The 20,170-nt window shown below is 41.8% G+C and overlaps 1 protein-coding gene and 1 pseudogene across 2 annotated transcripts; both read left to right on the top strand.

Annotated features, from left to right (window-relative positions):
- The first annotated feature begins 2,037 nt into the window (after nt 1–2,037).
- Nucleotides 2,038–17,919, top strand: LOC146572761 (sialidase-2-like; annotated as a pseudogene). Its single transcript, XR_014892930.1, has 5 exons — nt 2,038–2,164; nt 8,587–8,673; nt 8,807–8,980; nt 13,397–13,504; nt 17,901–17,919. The product of XR_014892930.1 is annotated as a sialidase-2-like (transcript).
- Nucleotides 17,612–19,834, top strand: LOC146572760 (sialidase-3-like). Its single transcript, XM_085278681.1, has 2 exons — nt 17,612–17,992; nt 18,095–19,834. The coding sequence occupies exons 1-2, from the start codon at nt 17,765–17,767 to the stop codon at nt 19,019–19,021; spliced, it is 1,155 nt and encodes a 384-aa protein (XP_085134807.1). The 5' UTR covers nt 17,612–17,764; the 3' UTR covers nt 19,022–19,834.
- The last annotated feature ends 336 nt before the right edge of the window (nt 19,835–20,170 follow it).

Genomic DNA, 20,170 nt, shown 5'->3' with positions numbered 1-20,170 from the left:
GAAAATAAGAGACGTAAGACGAGATAGACATCTGTCTGCCAGATGTGCTGGGAATAAAGAAGTTAGTTTATGAAATAGACAGAAGGGAATGAAAAGGGTTTTGGTCATGGCACTCACTGACAACTGTGTTGGCTGTGACTGAAATAATACTTATTCTGTCTGTGATTCATGTTCAGTTGCTCTTTCTAAATTTCCTGTGTGTGTGTGTTTGGTCTTTCTTGTCTGTCATCTTGTTATATTCATAACACAAAGACAGCCACGTACTCACTAACACTTGCTCTCTTTCCATCTCTTCTGCTGTTCGTGCAGACTGCAATTACAGCCTACAGTATAAACCAGTGATGACCACCTGTCAAAACATGTCCAGTAAATGTGTGTCTGTTAGGAAGGTGTTGAGGGGAGGGAATGAAACAGGTTTTACATACAGAGGAACAAAATACTGGTTCCAAGTATAAAGTCATTTCTTTGCATTATTTAATAGCCACTAAAAATACTCTAAAATTTTTATTGTTGAGAACTTACACTACATGGATAAAAGTAATGGGCCACACCTCTCAATCTTTGAATTCAGGTGTTTTTAGTCTGCTTTTACAAACATTAGTGAAAGACTAAAGAGCTCACTGAATTGGACTGCGTTGCTGTTATAGGATGTCGCTACAGGAATTCCTCTGGCATTAATATCAGTATAAGAAGGTGTTTTCAGGGTAATGAAAATGTACTCAAAAGAAAGTTTCATTTGCACAACTTTTAAAAAATTTCATTTCATTTATTGAAACTAATGAACTCGTTTCAAATCAAATACTCTTTTTTTCCCCTTGAATTTGAAGCCCAACTTTGAAACAAACATGTCATACTTTCCTTCCCTGATTTGCAGTGTTTGGTTTATTTATTTGGTGATCTTATAGAAGTATTACATGATATTTGCAAATTCTTCCTTTGAGGTTCAGCTTTTGGTTGAGCGTCTTTTCTTTTCTTTCTCCCCCCCCCCCCTCCCAGGTCCTGAGGAGTCAGTGTTTCTTTCCCGTGCAGCATGTGTGAGTATGTGTCTGTGTGTGGTTTACAGCTGTTTACATAGCTCACAGTGGGTGATCTCTGTTCAACAAGACCAACCTCTGAGATTCAGGCATTTCGAAGGCCTATAAACTCTGGATGAAAGCTGAAGCCAAATTAATAAAGTTATAACAGGATAAAGATGTGGCTAGTTACACAACGCGACATTAAAACTGCCCTCTTAAATGACCGACCACTCCTGGTCATAAAACGCAGCATGAAGAAGAATACACTGTGTTTGTATACACCCTGTTCGCATTAAATCTTGTGCATGCGGGGCCTTTTCTTGGTTTGTCTTCATCCCCGCTGGATCATTTGTCCCTCATAATGAGACAATAAGTGAGTGTGGAAAGGCAAAATCAAACAAAGCTTTTACTTCATGTTGACTCCATGTGAACAACAATGGCGAGGTGTGTTACCTGGAACCGTTAAAATGCATTTTCACTGATGCTCTAGTTATTGGGTGCTATGGGTTTTATCCCACCTGGCTCTGCAGTACTTGTTGTTCTTTCTGACTTGTTAAACTCAGCCTTTGCACACAAGTTGGAAACCAATAAATGCTGGAAAATAAAGTGAATTAATTCTTTTAAAGATGTAATCCTCTGTCATGCAAATATTTAAAATCTGAATATAGAGCATGATGAAGTATGCGTGTGGCCAAAGTTAGTGCATGTGTGGCATATCGGTATGCATCACTCATATTTTGGGCGAGGAAGCAAACAGCTTCAATAGTATCCTCTCTGTCCAGCAGGGCAAACTCAGGAGAATATCTAGAGCAGAAAAACGTGAAGGCGAGGCTGCTCTACACAAAGAGCTGAAGGAAAAGTGTATAACTTATAAATGAGCATACTTCTCAGGATGACGTGGCAAACACAGCAGCTGCAGTATTTGCCCACTTGGGGGCGGCATATTGAAATGTTTTCACCTTTCATGAACACATTGTCACAAATAGTTACCCACTTGCACAACCTGCAGATACGCCTAGCACTTTTAAGGAGACAATGATTCAAACCTCGTCTCACATGCAGTTTTTTTCTTTATCCCTGAAAATGAAACGTCTCTGGTGGCTTAAAAAGAAATCACGAGAGCTGACGCAATGAATGAACACAGTATGGTGAGCAATTAAAACAATAAGCACTTTTGTTTGTCTGCCTTTAGCAGATGCTTGCTGTGCAATGCCGCAACAATTTGTTCTGGAGCCTCGTGTTTTTGCATGTTGCTTTGTTTTTCGAGCCAGAATTGGGATAAGAAAGCAGCAGAGCTGGGGAGCTTCTTGATTTAGTTTTACAGCATGTCTTTTTAATTTACTGGGATATTACGTGAGATATGGTAAAAACAAAGCAAGAAACAGACTTTAAAAAAGATGTATTTGTGAGAAAAAAGAGAAAAAAACTGAGCAAAATGAAACCAGCCCCTGGTCATTGTGCATCAAGCCTTAATGCACAAATGCGTATAAAGCCTCAAGTGGCCATGAAAGAAACTGCAGCTTTTCGCACACATGCCTTTCATAAAAGTGTCCATGAATGCTTTGCTCAATAATGAAGTGAAACAAAATGTAAATGTGGCCAGAAATCTCTGCCAGTTTGCTCAAATTTGTGTCACATGCGTGTGAACATGAGATCAGTTTATCTGAGATTTATCTTGCTCAGTTTCCTGCTGTAAGTAAAGCAAACAACATTTTTGAGCACACACGAGGCCGCTCAAACATGTCTGCAGTTTTTCAGTGACAGCTGTTTGATGCTGCCACCATTCAAAATGTATGCGAGACCCACAAATCACTTCTTGCAAACATGTTTACGACATCTTACCCACCACATCCCGGCTCGTTCACTGCTGTGCACACATGAAAAAGTATAACAACACGTTTTCTCACTGTGTTTCTTGCACGCAGCTTTAGCTTGTGTATTTTATTTATGCGTTAATTATTGTGTCCTGCGTTGTGCCATTTTGTTGTTTTTGCCTGAAGTTGAACTTCTGATTGCTTTTGAATCTTTCTCTATCATTCATTTTGCTTTCATGATTTCAGAAACATTTTATTGCAGCATAATGGATCAGAAAGGATGTTTCCTCTTTGCTGCATTAACTGAGGTCCATACATCTGATTCAAAGCATATCTTTGTGAATGGAGCTGTCGCACAGCGCGCTCACACTCATACACCGTCGGCGGTCCCCTGACATGAAACAAACTCCCTCACATCGTTATCCACCTCCCATTCATCCATCCTCACTCAAAGACCAGAAAAGGATTTATTTGTGCGATCAGAAGTCTGCTGCAAAATCTGGCAACCATATGCTCGGACATATAAGTCTTTTATGCCTTTCAACTTGGTCTTTTTATTCACACATGTGCATGATTCTGCTCTTGTTTCATATTCTCATTGTTTTGAAGTGAATCTCAGCATTGTGTGGTTGATGACTTTGTGCCACTCGGCGATCCTTTCTGCTCTGTGTCTAAATGTTCGAGGGGGATTATGGTTCAAAGGGGCTGAGCTGAGCTTGTACAGATGACTCTGGCCTGCAGTTTCCCTCATGTCTACAAGTTGTCAGTAACACAGGGATGTATTACAGATTAGTTCCACAGCTCTGCTCGTCGGCTCTTCTGGCATTAATCTTATGTCGGCCTTAAGTGGATCACTAATTGCTTTAAAGAGTTCGGAAAACAGACTCCTCTGAAACATGGGATTCAGACTCACAATAGGCACGCATGCCTCTACTAATATTGCTTTTTTTCTGGGTGTATGAATGAACTGGACATCTTTTAGAAAATATTAGACTTAATGTATGATTTTGAGATTGCATTAAATATCAAGCATTCAGTTTTTTCCTGCCTGTAAACACAAACTGGACAAACTGGATTTTTCATGACATTACAGTTTTTTCTGAATGCTTAAACCCTAACTGTGATTCCTGTAGCACAATCTCCAAAACTATTCAGACTTATAGCAAAACCACTCACTGAGTTTGCAAAACTAAAAGCACAAAAACTGCTTTGCACTCAGTTTGCAATTTTGTAACACACACTTTGCAAAACTGTAGGCACAATTCACTGCACAACACTCAATTACCAAATTTCCAACACACTCCTAGCAAAAGTATACACATGTATGGCTATCATTAACACTAATTTGCCAACTGTCTGGCACACTTTCACATGTGAAAACTTTTTTAGATAATTAGTTCACTTTGCAATCAGCCTAAGCATTATAATACAGGTAAGCTGTGTGTGCGGAGTACAATGGAGGGAGTAGAAAGAGTGAGAAGTAGAGGAGGCCGAGGAAGAGGACGTGGAGGTGAAGAAGTAGGACGAAGAGGACGACAAGGACAAGGAGGAGCAAGAGGAAGACGAGGAGGGGGGAGAGGAAGGGTAGGAAGAGTAAGAAATAGAATTGCTGATGACATCAGAGCTACAATAGTGGACCATGTAATCAACCGTGGAATGACCCTGAGGGTAGCTGGCCAACGGGTCCAGCCTAACTCGAGCCGCTACACTGTAGCAAGTACCATAAGGACATCTTGAAATGAGAATCGGTTAGTACAGTCACTTCGCACAAAGATTTGTAGCACTGCCATATGCCAATGAGAAACACACCAATACCATTGATGTAAAAATACGGAAATTGTTACTTTACAGAATTGCTAGATGACCAGATGCTGGGGGCAGAGGAAGCATGTTCACTGCAGACCAAGTAACCCATATAGTCATTATGGCGATTGCAAATAATCCTATACTTGGAAATAAACACTTGTGTTTGTTTTGATGTGTTTGAATAAACACCAGTACTTGAAGTTTGGATCCCTCTATGCTTATGGATCTATGACAGAAGTATGAGCTCAAACTGACATAGCCTACCTTGTGCACAGAGAAAGCAAAAGCCAGATGTGTTTTGTATTCATACCATCAGTGTGCAGTTGGCGCATTGTGTGCTTAGTAGATGATGGCTTGTGTGTACTGTTTGATACGGAAACACCATTTTTACGAAGGTGTGAAGAGTTAATCTAGCTGTGTTTGCTTTTGCAAGAGAACTACAATGTTTTGATTATTGGGTGACAGGTTTTCTTATTTGTGTGAAGAGTTTTGCAAAATTAGCCAATAGTTACAAAAAATGTGCTTAAGCAATCAGAAAAAAGTGTAATAGAGAGAAGGTCATTTAAAGCAGTCTTCCAAGAACGCATTGCTTAACTGTTCAGAGATTTTTATAGTTGGAACAAACACAGGAAAGCGTAAACTTGGGGTGTGGCATAAAGTCATGCTGGAGTCACAAAAAGCAGTGATCAGAATCATTTGGAGATCCAGTTGTCATCTATATAAGTTCCCCCAGTTTTGCAAGCTGTTCATTCTCGTTTACGTGCCCCACCCTCCCTCCCTTATTTTCAATTCTTTAACTTCTTCATTTCTACTTAGTCCATGGCGATCTGCCAGGCCCGGGAGCCGTCGCCAGTCCCCTTCGAGGCCTTCCCCAAACCGCGGCTCAATTCATGTCCAAGCATTCACCTTTACCTACTAAAACGCTGTCAAACCTAAAATGAGGACGTGGGCCCAACTAGTGAAATAAAGGTTATTGTATCTCATTTATAGTTTTAAAGTGTTACTGGGAGCATGGTAGGATGTCTTTGCAAGAGTCTTTTTAATTGAATTCACATCATGCAAAAAAACAAAGCAAACAAACCTAACTTGGGTGCTTTAAGGAGATGCAGTTGTGTTGCGTTGTATTTTTTTTTTTGACTTAACATAAATTTTGGCAGTGTGAAGCATGAGGGAGGGATGGCAGAGTTCACTTTCTTTTTTTATCCCTTCCTTGTTATTTCCCTTTTCAGAAAAGGGAAGCAAAACTTGGCCTGATGGCTGTGAGATAGACAAAGGTCAAACCAGATGCCAGGGAGTTCTTCAACTTCACTTATGTTCATAAAGCAGATAAATATACGTGTATGTAAATATACCACAAGTGGGGACTTAAAAAAGGCAGATTTAAAAAAGGTTCAATAATAATAATAATTATTAATAACAATTAACAATCAATAATTGTTTATGAGCGCTGGAGGTAGGAACGGAAACGGAGCAGCGTGGAGAAAGGCAATGTGCAGAGGAGAGAAAAGCTGTGAATGTGGACATTTTATGGGCTTCAGGGCAGCACAGAGTTGTGCAGCTGGTACAGATTTGTCTTTCAGGTATTACAAACTACCGCAACTTCTTGTTAGTCTTTTTCATGTCACAATCTAGCTAGGATTGAGTTAATGACAGTTATTCATTGTCCTACATCAGTTTGTAGTCTGGACCACAAAACTCCAGCGTGAACAGCAGGATGGATTTTCTCCTTCTTTAAACACTTAGGTGGCCGGTTATTCGATTTAATCGATTTAACCTAGTCAACTAATTTTTACAAGGGGTTAGATTTGATGGTGGGACTGTTGTGGAAGGCTCTATTAATAAGTTTATAAAGATATACAACTGATATTGAGCAGAACTGAATTCCACTTCCACAAGAGTCCCACTTTCTCACATTGTCATCTGGCAAAAATTAATAGCCAACGCCTGCTATGAGTTTTGAGCTGAACAAGGTATTTTTCAAGTTATAAAAAACAGAACAAAAAAATCTGCTTGCCTCAGCATATTGCACAATATTCTATATATTATTGTGCAAGATGATGAGAGCCTTTTGTAAAAATATGCAGTGTTCAGGGTATAATGTAAACAGGTTCCATAGGCAAGCTTAATTTTTAGCATGATTAAAAACATATTTATAAATTTAAATGTATTTAATTTATTTAAGAAACCATGGGCTGAATCCATCGCTGAGCCAGGCCATGGGCTCCAAATAGAGGACACCAGATTGATAGCTTCACTTTATGCTTATGATGACGATAACGATTGTTGGCACGCACTGGTGGAAAGCTTGCAGAAACAGGTCCAGAGCAGGAGGTCAGAGAAGTGTGTTTTCCTTTCCAGATCAAAATTAAACTGGAAATAAAAAGTGATCCACACATAAACAAGTGGCTGCATAAACAAGTCAAAGTGATATCTAGTTATCTGTCTGAACAATCCAAAATCATGGACCAAACCCTGGACCCAGTGGGTAGACTAGGTTTATATTGATGATGGTTGGTTTGCATGTTCATTGTGTGGGAAGCAAACTGAAATTAAACAGATAACCTGTGATGTTTTTAGCTGCAGTGAATTCAGGAAGGCTACTGGAGAGTTAACATCCAGTGATTTGGAAACCATAACAGTGTAGGCCCAGCATTAATATTTTGTTCACAGCTTTCAGTGTGTGTTTCTCCAGAACACAGCTGTAGTGTACACAATAATTAAAGAGGGGTTTCATTGTTACCACTTAGGAAGGTACAGCACAAAGTCAATAAAAGTGTGTGTCTTCCTTGAGAAGGGAAGCTGGAGACTTTGGTGAAGGCTAATAAAAATACAAGTAACACATCTGACTTTCACTGTATATTTATTATTAATAAGGGACTTGTAAGTGTGAGCCTTTCTCCTCAGAAAGAAAAGGTTACCCTCAAAACTAATGATAAATTATTACTGTGTAATACACACTCTCCAAACTGTGCCCATTTTTTCCTTGCTTGAACACATCAGTACTGAGTTTGGTTACAGCACAATCAACTGACATGACAAACATCCTCATCCATCATCATCAATACATGTTCTGTAACATTAAGACTTATAATCAGTGAGTTTTCTCCAGTTCCATAGATGCATAGGAAATTATATATTTACTTCTTTGTGCAGCTTTCAATAAACATCCAGATATCCATGCATTCATAATAACATGCCTGAAAGGCAAAGTTCACCTTTTGCACAAATTCAAACATGCAAAGCCTCGATCATTGGTGCTTTTTGCTTCAATATCAGTTTGAGTATTAACCACAAACAAGTAACTCTGTACAAGTGTGTACTGGAATGCTAGTACAAAAATATTTATATTAAAAGGGGAATTGGGAATTAGGACCCATTTAAGGGGAGAATGATCAGTAGATAATTCCAAAGCAACTATTATTTGTCCAACCAACAGCAATACCTGTGCAGTTATGCTCATAGTCCTGAAAAACAGTGCAGTTGTCAAAGGAGCCCGGAGGCCAGTATGTGAGTGTGGACCCAAGCGCAGACCAGACACAGAGACAACTGGTAGATTTAACACAAGCTTTATTTATAAGGCAAACGTGAACTTGAAAAATGCAAGGAAGGGATTCTTGGTGAGGTGTTTTGACATAGCATGACTGCAAACAGCTCATGAAGGCCTGTTACCAACTTGACTTAGCTGATAAACTGACAGAGAAGAGATTTACCATCTTAAATACTGTCTCACTGATTGCCAGGGATCAGGTTCAGGTGAGCTGTTCAGGTGAGATGAGGAGGACGGGGTGGATGCGAATGAGAACATGGGAACACTGGAAACCTACGGGCAGCTCACTCAGACCATCATAGCAGTAGATTGATTGTTTCAGTGAGTGTCTTTCTGAAGCTTGTGCTGTGTTTAGTGTTTTCATATGAAAGGTCTCTGATCCATATGTAATCTCTCAGAGCAGAGGAGGACTCCAGATGATGTCAGCGGGAAAAAGCTGGTTATGAGAACAGTAAAGATAAAGGAGGAATCATCGAAGATGATGGTTGAGGTAATAGTGATAATCACCCATTTCAGTTCTAAATTACTTGTTAATTACAGTCCTGTTTTGAACTGTTCTGTTTTATTTACTTATGAACATTTAATTATTTTTACTTATGAACTTATTTACTTATCTTTTTTAGTGGTCAGAGCTCAAACTGGTGGAAAAGGCACTTATTAAAGGACACCGTCCAATGAACCCCTGCCCGGTGTATGACAAGGCCAACAAGAAACTTTTCCTGTGTTGAACACAATATCACTGAAATGTACCAAAGAAAATGCTATGACAACAGGACCCGTCTCTGCTACATCACAAGGTACGATCTTGGAGAAACCTGGAGCAATGTGACCGATTTGACAGACAAACTGAGTGAAATAAAACACTGGTCCACATTTGCTGTTGGGCCAGGCCATGGTATTCCAGCAGAGAGTGATAGACTGATTATCCCAGTTTATGCTTAAACTTGTCGCAGTAGTGCTTCCCTCTCGCGTTGCTGTTGTAAACTAATTACATGTTTTGTTCAGTTCCCATTGTAAATCGTATGCACTCTCACTGTATAGTGGTAGTCATGGTGAAAACTGGAAATTTGGGGAACTGTTTAATACGGTATCAGTTGAGTGTGAAATGGCTGAACTTTCCAAAGACCACATCTACTGCAAAGCCTGTAATGAAAATGGCTATCGAGTGGAAGCAGTCAGTGATGATAATGGACATATCTTTACCATTCCCCAACCTGGAAACAAGCTGGACGGATCAATCGGTGGCCGCGTTACAGGACGCACTCGATGACGCAGACTGGGACATGTTCAGAAACAGCTCCGATGATGATGTCAACGTGTTTACGGAAGCGGTTGTGGGATTCATCGGGAAACTAGCGGATGATACCGTGGAGACAAAGACTATCACAACGTTTCCCAACCAGAAGCCGTGGGTGGATAAAACCATCCGTGACGCTCTGAGATCCCGCACCGCTGCCTACAACACGGGACTCACGACGGGGGACATGGACCCGTACAAAGCCGCGTCATATAACGTGCGGAGGGCGGTGAAAGAGGCGAAGCAGCGCTACGGGAGGAAACTAGAGTCACAACTCCAACAGAGTGACTCTAGGAGCCTGTGGCGGGGACTAAGGACAATAACGGACTATAAAGCACCAACAACCGGTATGACGAACGCGGCCGTGACTCTGGCAGACGAGCTGAACACTTTCTATGCTCACTTCGAGGCTGCAGCTAAGGACTCCAACGATGCTAGTGCTAGCGGCGCTAACGGCTGCAGACAGGAAGATACTGCCAGCACCGGAAACGTGCTCGTCATCTCCGAGCATGAAGTAAGGAGAGCCTTCAAGAGAGTGAACACCAGGAAAGCAGCAGGACCAGACGACATCCCAGGTCGTATCCTCAGAGACTGCGCATACCAGCTAGCTCCTGTGTTCACTGAGATATTCAACATCGCTTTATCTCAGTCGGTCATCCCCACATGCTTTAATCAATCAAACCTTTATTCGTCACATGCAGGTTGCCCTGCAGTGAAATGGGACCCCCCCCGACCTTACACATATAGCACAAACATTACATGGGGATACAGGTCGGAGATTGGTAGAATCAGAGAAAAAAACATTGAAATTTACACTACAGTGGGGAAAGTGCAAGAGGAAAAAAGAGACCCCTACTCATGCTGTGCTTCCATGGTAGGACAGCATGAGAACAGGAAACAAAAAAACTCCTTTGCACAAAAAGCACATAAATGTCCACAGCACAACATTGTGAAGACATGACAAGCCACAGGGGTGGGTGGGGGGTGAGGAATAATCCGAAGCGAACACAGCAGCCACCCTGCACAGCGCTACCATTCCAACACGGCACACAGCCCGCCGCATTCCCTCGCAGGAAACAAGCATCGAAGGCGTTGGAAGGGGAGGGGGGATGAGTGAGTGCCTATCAGTGTAAGTGTGTGTGTGTGTGCGCGTGTCCATAGTTCAGCTGAGACAGTGTCCTTCGGCCTATCAGGCTAAGTAAACAGTCCTCCAGCCAATCCAGGTGTCCTTGCATGGGATGGGAAGAATAGCCGTAACACAGTCGTTATCAGGGAGTGATTGTTTGGCTCCAGCCTTGGGCCTGCAGCTGGCGCGTTATGGGGGTCCGCAATGTTCATGTTGATTTTGTTAATTTCCATGCGAGCAGCCCAGGAGAATTTTCAGGCTGCTCTTTAACACTCTGACACTGGCCTCTCGATCTCCCGTTGGAGAGTCGCGAGCCTCCCCATGATGGTATCAAACTTCTGTTCCATGGTGTTATCATTCTTTTGATTCTGAGACCTCACAACTGCAATGATCCGTTCCGCGATGTTTTCCAACTGTCGCTCAAGGGTCTCATTTTGAGCAGGCCTCTCTCTGATGTTTCCCCTCATACGCTCAATGGTGTTGTTTTGAGCCTTCACAGCAGCTGCAAGCGTCTCCAAGGTGTTGACCATATTACGTTCGTTGTGAGAGGTCGCGCCTCGTTCCTTTCCGATTCCAGCGGGCAGCCTTGGGGGGGGTTTGAACAGCCGGTTCCGCTCTCTTATTTCTCCGATAAACCAGGGCTAAGCCAACTCCGATTAGCATGAACCCTGTTATCATGGTTCCGAATAGATAGATATCTTCAGCGTCCTCGATCGACAGTCCCGTCAGGCACATGATCCTCCAGTTCTGCCACCCGTCCATCATGTATCCGGCAGGGAAAGTCCCTCCAGGGCACTCAGGCTCTCCCGAGCCCAGATTTCTCGTTGAGAAAAGGGTGTCAATAGCATTCAGAGACCAGTTGATCAAATCCATAGTTCTCTTTTAGGTTTTAGAGAACGACAGTGGGAGCCTATTCCAGGGAAAGTAAAGAGTCCATCATTGTTCCTGTCCCGAAGAAACCCCACCCTGCTTCTCTCAATGACTATCGCCCTGTAGCCCTCACCTCAGTAGTGATGAAGTGCTTTGAACACCTGGTCAGAGACTTCATCATTTCTTCACTACCAGACACACTGGACCCACTACAGTTCGCTTACCGTCCAAATCGTTCCACAGACGATGCCATCTCTCATCTCCTCCACACATCACTCACTCACTTGGACACTAGAAGGGGGAATTATGTTAAAATGCTCTTCATAGACTACAGCTCTGCATTTAATACCATAATTCCCTCCACACTCACCACCAAGCTGGAGCATCTGGGACTCAGCTCCATGTTATGGCTGATATCCAATCCAGTTGTTTGTCTTCCTGTGTTTCAATGGCATTCAGTACTGCGCTTAACACTTCAGGCGAACACAGCTCAGTACATTCTGACATGTATGAATCCATACTAGAAGGTGTTCTGGACAAAAAGTCTGCATCAACGTTACTTTTTCCGGGTCGGTATTTCAGTGTTATGTTAAAATCAGCCAGCTCGGAAACCCATCTGTGTCCTGTTGCATTCAGTTTAGCTGTGCCTAAAACATAGGTTAAAGGGTTGTTATCACTGTACACTGTCACTGAGGGAGCATAGAACAAATAGTCTCTAAAGCGCTCAGTCACAGCCCATTTTAGTGCCAAAAACTCAAGTTTCCCTGAGTGCCACCTGTAATTCCTCTCAGCTTGTGTTAATGTTCTTGACCCATATCCAATGACTCTTAATTTACTGTCCTGCCTCTGATACAAGACTGCACCAAGGCCTTCTTCTGAAGCATCGATGTGCAGAATGAAGGGTTCCTCAAACTTAGGATAAGCCATCACAGGTGGATTAGTCAAAACATCCACCAAATAGTCTAGAGTCTAGTGCTTTTTGGTGGCTGTCACTCCATATGATTTTTTGGGTGGGTGCAGCATGCCCCGCCTTGGCTGACCGCGCTGGTGTTTGCGTGTGGTCAACTGAGAGTAAATCATATAGGCACTTTGCATGTCTTGAAAAATCTTGTACATAGCTTCGGTAGTATCCTAAAAATCCTAAAAGCTTTCTCAGCTCTTTAATGTTTGTTGGTGGGTTGTCCTTCAAAGCTCGTACTGCTTGTACCTCTTTCTCATCCATTTTGTAGCCGTCTGCTGAAATGATTTTGCCCACATAGCGGACCTCATTTTTAAACAAGTCACATTTATCAGGTCTTAGTTTTACTCCCCAAGCCCGCTGACGTTTGAGAACTGATCTCAAATCTTCAATATGCTGTTCAAATGTTTGACTGTACACCAAAACATCATCTAAATATGGAGTGCATATTTTGTCCCTCAAGCCTTCCAAACTTTCCTCCATGCTCCGCTGGAAAGCTGCAGGTGCATTGGTGAGTCCAAATGGGATCCTATTCCATTCGTACAGCCCCCAGGGTGTTGTGAAGGCGGTATATTTTTTCGAGTCTTCGCTGATTTCACCTTGATAGTACGCTTTGCCTTGGTCATGCACACTAAACCACCTATTGCCGCCAAGTCCATCAAGGATTTCCTGTATTCGTGGAATAGGGTGTCTGTCTGGAATGGTCTTTTTATTGAGGCCCCTATAATCGACACACAGTCTCAGGCCTCCATCCTGCCTTCTCACACACACTATTGGAGAGGCATATGGTGAGGTTGATTTGTGAATAAAGTCTTTTTTTAACAAGTCCTGAATGTGACTTTTTACTTCATCGTAGAGAGCACGTAGGACCGCATTATAGGATTTGGCTACAGGAATCTGATCAGTGAGTTTGATATCCATTTTTAGATTTCTTATGTAACCAACTTCCTCTTTGTGTTTAGCAAATGCGCCTGACTCCTCCCTTAACATTTCCATGACGACCGCCTGTTGTTCTGTGTTAAGGTGGCCCAAATTGACAGGTGGTTCCCAAGGCTCTTCTGCCAAGCCAGGTGAGTTCTGATTGTCTTTTTCTACAATCGAGCCTATCTGAGCTTCTTTGAGATTTACAGGATAACTATGTGTTACCCTCTCTATGTTACCTAGAAGGGTTTTAGGTGGCAACACAATGTCATGTTTGGTAGCATTAGTAACATAGATATTGACTTTGCGGGTGCTGTCTGATATAGACAGCAACTGGCAGTTAGATTTCAGACCCTCATCTAAAGACAAGTTTTCATCTGGCTCGAAAAGCATTTCACTTTTTACCTTTAGGTCTGTTTTGATGGAACAACTAACGCCGTACATTTGCCGACCCGGTACGACAATAGCTTTGCGTCCTGATCTGATAGGATAAGTAACTATCTCGTTACTGGTGGTGTGGATAAGGTTCAACAGTGCTTCTGCTTTGCTTGATCCTACTCTTAGAGAGTTTCTGAGTAGAGACAAGCTTTCACTGGACTGAGTAGTGTCTTTTTTGATCAGTTCCTCAATAGCATTAAACCCTATTATTGGTTTTTGCATCACATCCTGACTTACTAGGATTGGAACCCGAACCTCATTCTGAGCTGCAGCTTTTCCTCTCGAATCACAAAGGCTAAGGCTAACTTCTACCCAACCCTGGAAAGGGACTTCAGATCCATTTACAGCTCTCAAGTCTAAAAGTTCATCCTTACTTAGTAAATCGCTGATGGGGTGAACTTCTAAGTGAGGTAAATTGTCTGATTTCCAGCATGCACTCATTATTGAAACTTGGGCTCCCGTGTCCCACAGTGCCTGTGTTTTGCAGTTATTCATTCTACACCATACTAGACACTTTCTGCCCACAAGCTGTGCTACTTTTCTTTTTTTGGTACTTAAATAGAACACGTTTGGGGGTTGGTTCCTTTTTTAGGATTTCCTGAGTCAGTTGGTGGTGCAAGGGATAAGCTTTGGGCCTTGGGAATGTTATCACATTGGGACATTGGTGCTGAAGCTGTGGCTTGTCCCGCAGTCACAGCCCCGCCCAGTTTTCCTGCTTCTGAGCTCCCCTTACTTTGCATCCCTTTGCCCAGTGAGAGTCACTGCCACATTTGAAACAATGGTCACAGTCCCTGTTTTCTTGTTGACATGCAGAGCATCGCCTTTTTGGTCTCTGAGCTGCCTTTCTGTATGCCCTGACTTGTCTATCACCATCACCACTTCTATGTCGTTGGACAGTTTGCACTAGTGAAGCTACCTGTCCTGTGAGTTCCCTGATTGCTGAGTTACTTTCCTCAATTTTTGCAAATAAGGAGTTATCTTTGAGGGTTTTAGCCGGTTTTGTGTCAGGCTGGCTTGTGCGGGGATCAGTAAGCGCTACATTCTGCTCAACTACATTTAGTCCTGTTCTAAATGACCTGTGGGCTTTTGCCTTTAACGCTCTCTCGCTTTCATTGTACTGGGCTGTTTGCATTTTCATTAATAAGAGTTCATCGCTACAGTTTTCATCCTGCAAATATGCTCTCATTTCTGCTCTGACATTGTCATTTAGAAGACCCGTTCTAATGGACTGAAAACATTGACTTTGAACAAGTTCTTTGTTATACTTTAGGCTAGACTGGGTGCGCTCAGATGCGAAAAGGATTTTTTGACGCAAATCCAGCACTCTAATCAGGAACTCAAGTGGTGTTTCATTTGCCCCCTGTGTAGCTTTGGTTAATTGCTGGTACAGTACTGTTGCATCCGTTTCTGCATAATGGGCTTTTAGAACTTGTCTCAGGCTGGTCAATGTGAGATCTTCTTTCCCTTCCGAATAGCTCCTTAGTTTTAACCCAGGAATGATGGCACGTATGACAGCCTCCACAATCTCAGCTTCAGAGTAGCCCGTTTTTAAGCCGCTTTCCATCTGGTGCTCTAAGCTACTGAAACTCAGCGTGTCTTTAGCTGTCGACTCACCCACATGTCCACTTATACTGAAGTCTTTTCTGAATCCACCTGATGAAACATTACAGCAGCTGTTGCCAATACAGTCTCTCCCCCTGCGCTGTGTTTCGCCGTCCAGCGACGTCCTCATGGCCACCTGCTGCTCCGCTGATGTCCCTTGAGCCGCCTGATGCTCCAGCGATGTCATCGGCCCTGTCCGCCGCTCCGGAGGTGCCTGCGCCGCTGCCAGTTGCTCCTCGTGCACAGCCTCCACCGTCATCTCCGCTCTGTCTGAAGATGAAGACCGGACCACCGCTCCTGCGCCGACAGCCGCTGACCGCGCCTCCACCAGCAAAACCAGCACATCATTTAGCTCCAGAAGCACCGACATGCCTTCATCCTCTCGCTGTAAAAACTCTTCTCGTTCACAAAACTGGCTAATAAGCTTAACGAGAGCTCTGCGGGATTTGCTTTGTATTTCTTCGCTGCCCTTTTCTGTAATATTACATAGTTCACATACTCTGAGCAGTTCTTCCAAAGAAAATCCACATAACTTCTGCTCCAATTCCAACAAAAAATCTTCACGGTTCACAGACATGCTTGAAAGATAACTAAGACGAATAAAACTCTCTCAGTGTATCCGACCGGAGAAAAAACTGTTTGCATGGCATTAGCTAGACTGTCGCAATCCGTTAGCATTAGCTCCTTTACCGTGTTCCTCTGTGTGAAGTAGTCCCAAAACTATCTCGGTGGAACCTCCAAAATGTTACACCACTCCAGGACAACTTGGTGTAAACAGCAGAACCGAGTTTATTTGGGGTACTTCAGAACTGTGGCTTTCACATACAGAGCCCAAGAATACACTCTTCTCTCTTTTCTTTTTTTTTTTTTTTTTTTTTACATAGTTTTTCTTTTTCCGTGACTGCCCCCTACTGGTGGAAAAACATGTAGCAGCCAAAAATCCAAACATATAGTTGAATAACACAAATACCAACAGATTCGTGCAATGTTTTGGACATATTTTAGCTTTACACTTTACCAAGTGCTACATTCCTCCCCTGCTAAATAAATGTTGTCCCAACATTGAGAAAACATGACAATAAGAAACAGAAATAAATAAATATACTTCTCTCTTCCTTGTGACAATGTAGAGATGGCGTAAGTCGGCATAGGGTTTAGCAGTGCTCTAAGATCACTTTCACGATGCACTATTGGACCTCAGGTGACAGAATCACATGTTACTCTCTTACCAGATAAGCATCGGCTTACAACAGTGCTGAGTTGTTTCCGACAGTCCACATGCAAATTGAATAACACAAATACCAACAGATTCGTGGAATGTTTTGGACATATTTTAGCTTAACACTTTACCAAGTGCTACACTTGTCTGTGTTTATTGTGTTATGGTGTGTTGATACCTGTGCATTCCTGTATTATCCTTTTGTGTTGCACATTTCGATGTTTTTTTTCCTCGCTACCTAGCCTGACCTGTCTCCCCAATGTGATGTTTGTGTATTGTATGTACGGTCGGCAAGGTCTGTCATCTCGGTTGTGGGTAAAAGACCTGCAACTGACAAATAAAGGCTATCTCATCATCATGCACATCAGTAATTCCACCTCATAATGGCTTAAGAGTACGAAAGTGAGGACTGGAGCAGCCTCATCAATGTCCTGGTCTGAATCTGATTAACATGCTGTGGAATGACCTTAAAAAGGTGGTTCATGGTTGAAAACCTTCAACGTGGCTGAATTGCAACAATTATGCAATGACGAGTGGGCCAAAAAATCCTCCTCAGCACTGTGAAAGACTCATTGTTAATTATCAATAAAGTTTGATTGCAGTTGTTGCTGCTAAGGGTGGCCCAGGTTTAGAGGGCAATCACTTTTTTACACACAGCCATGTAGTTTGGATTTCTTTTCCCTTTATAATAAATACATTCATCCAGAGAATACATTTTATCTATATTTGTGTTATCTTTTTTTAATATTTAAATTTGTTTGATCAGAAACATTTAAGTGTGACAAATATGGAAATCAGGAAGGGGGCAAACATTGTTTTTTATACCGCTGTATGTACAAAATAATAAAATTCAGACATAACAGCTATTAAAGGTTTTCATTCTGGTTGTTTTCCTGACATGCATGATGAAAGACGAGTTTTGCCTATTTAATTTGTTAAGGGAATGAGGGGTGGAGTTCAATGAAATGTGAATCATTTCCTCAGAAATGACCATCGATCTGTGATAAAAACAAAGATCCCTCCCTCATCCACACTCTCTAAAAGCCAGCCTATAAAAGTCAAAGCAACATCAAATTCTAGGACCGCAGAGATAAACCCAGCAAGGCTTCTTTATAATTTAATATCCATTTTATACACAAGGAAAGCAAACATGGGCTGTGGATGTTCAACAACAGCTCAGCTGCAGAAACAACCTGTCTTTGAATCTAAGGAAGCTGCTCAATGTGTTTACAGGATCCCTGCTCTTCTGTATGAGGAAAAAAGTAAAACTTTACTTGCCTTTGCAGAGCAGAGGAAGACTTCAGATGATGCCAGCGGAGAAAAGCTGGTTATGAGAACAGGAAAGATCAAGCAGAAATGCTGTCAGAGGACGACTGAGGTAATAGTGATAATCAGCCATTTCAGTTCTAAATTACTTGTTAATTACAGTCCTGTTTTGAACTGTTCTGTTTTATTTACTCCTGAACAATCTCTCTTTTAGTGGTTAGAACTCAAAGAGGTGGAAAAGGCACTTATTGATGGACACCGTCCAATGAACCCCTGCCCGGTGTATGACAAGGTCAACAACAAACTTTTCCTGTTTTTCATCTGTGTTGAAGACGGCATCACTGAGCTTCACCAAATAAAAAAATGTGACAACCGGACCCGTCTCTGCTTCATCACAAGTGAGGATCTCGGAGAAACCTGGAGCGACGTGACCAATTTGACGGACGAACTGAGTGAAATAAAAAACTGGGCCACATTTGCTGTTGGGCCAGGCCATGGTATTCAAACAGAGAGTGGTAGACTGATTATCCCAGTTTATGCTTATACTGCGATCAAACCAAGTAAACCATATGCAATCTCACTGTATAGTGATAGTCATGGTGAAAACTGGAAATTTGGGGATTTCATACGGAAATTTAATGAGGAATCAGTGGTATCAGTTGAGTGTGAAATGGCTGAACTTTCCAAAGACCACATCTACTGCAACGCCCGTAATGTGGGCGGCCATCGAGTGGAAGCAGTCAGTGATGATAATGGACATAGCTTTACCATTCCTCAACCTGAAAACAAGCTTATGGAAACAGGTTCAGGCTGTCACGGAAGCGTGATCTCCTTCCCAGCTCAACAAGAAAGTGAAAACACAGAAAGTGACCCAAGCCAGAACCTTGAAAAGTGGCTGCTGTTCACGCACCCAACCAGTCCGAAACACAGGGTCAAGTTAGGTGTGTATCTGAACAAATCCCCACGTGATCCAAAGGCATGGAGCGAACCCTGCATCATTAATGATGGACCCAGTGGTTACTCAGACCTGGCTTACATTGATGATGGCTGCTTTGCATGTCTGTTTGAGTGTGGGCAGCAGGAAATACATGAGCAGATAGCCTCTGTTGTCTTTAGCTATAAGGACATCACCAAGAAATAAACTGAAGAAAAGAAAAGAAAAATATAAAAAGAATAATTTTTATTCAGGTGTGTAGATGAAAAGATTCATATGTATATGTGCACGACTTAAAGCGCTAAGTGTTGCTTTGTATGTAAAAATCTTTATTTGCTTGTTGCATGAAAAATGAATAAGAAAACTGAGAAGCTTGTAGGATTAACACTTTAAAAAATACTTTACAGTTTCTCCTGTTTTCAGTGAGTATTAAACATGGATGCTCAGTTTAAACAAAAGTTTTAATCTAGTTATTCACTCCTTGAAGAAAACATACCTAATGTTGCAAATATCATATTAATGGTTGTGAATGCATTTGATTTTATTGCAGAAAATAATAAAAATAGTTAACATATGCTGTTTTATTGTAAAACTATCTGTTCTTTTGCTCATTTATTTCCCACCAACTCCAAACTGTGAGTTCAACATCCACAATGAATATTTTAATAAACAAATAACTGTAGTGAATTTAAGGTTAAAACAATATAAAACAAGCAAAAGGTTTAAACGTGCTTTGCATAACACATTAAAGTAGATCACAGATAATAATATTATTGATATTATTTGTTGTTACAGTAACAACAACAACCTGGACACTGCAAATAAAATAAAACTGTGAATAATGAAAAAAAAATATAGGAGTCAATAAAGAAATGTATAAAAGAAAATCAGGGTTCACAGGATTCCCGCTCTAATCTGTGAAAAAGTCGGAGAGACTCCTGTAGCCTTTGCAGAGCCGAGCAGTAAACCCGATCATGGAGTACAGACCTGCAGGTTACGAAAGAGGGATTATGAAGGAGCGTCCACCGGGAGAATCAGATATTTTGTTACTGAAGTACTTAGGAATGTAGCTCACAGTCTTGCTTTTAAAAATCAAAGCTGTTTTATAACATGACCATAAATGCAAATTTTATATGCAAAAGTCTGAAATTGCTTGACATATGAGAAATGAACAGTGGAGAAGAAGAGAACCGGCTCATGAAAGATACTGCCGTATCTGTAAAACAAAGTGGAGCCACTACATGGTATGATCATATATGACTGAGTAATAGTAGCATTGTTTAATAATGTAACTGCTTATAGAAGTAGCAGGGTAAATTCTCAAATTTCCAGTGATATACCCTCTGCTTAGATTCA

Source organism: Mchenga conophoros, linkage group LG6 (assembly GCF_057382185.1).
Source record: "Mchenga conophoros isolate Kocher_MC1m ecotype Shallow Benthic linkage group LG6, M_conophoros_male_GT1.1, whole genome shotgun sequence".
In the NCBI taxonomy this organism is placed as follows: domain Eukaryota; kingdom Metazoa; phylum Chordata; class Actinopteri; order Cichliformes; family Cichlidae; genus Mchenga; species Mchenga conophoros.
The sequence above is the reverse complement of the archived record's forward strand: the minus strand, read 5'-3'. Positions and strand labels throughout refer to the sequence as shown.

What these genes read in the sequence shown, in the direction of transcription:
- LOC146572760 (XM_085278681.1), top strand. Translation starts at nt 17,765, where the DNA reads ATGGGCTGTGGATGTTCAACAACAGCTCAGCTGCAGAAACAACCTGTC. An exon ending in GCTGTCAGAGGACGACTGAG is followed by an intron (nt 17,993 to 18,094) that starts GTAATAGTGATA and finishes TCTCTCTTTTAG; the next exon opens with TGGTTAGAACTCAAAGAGGT.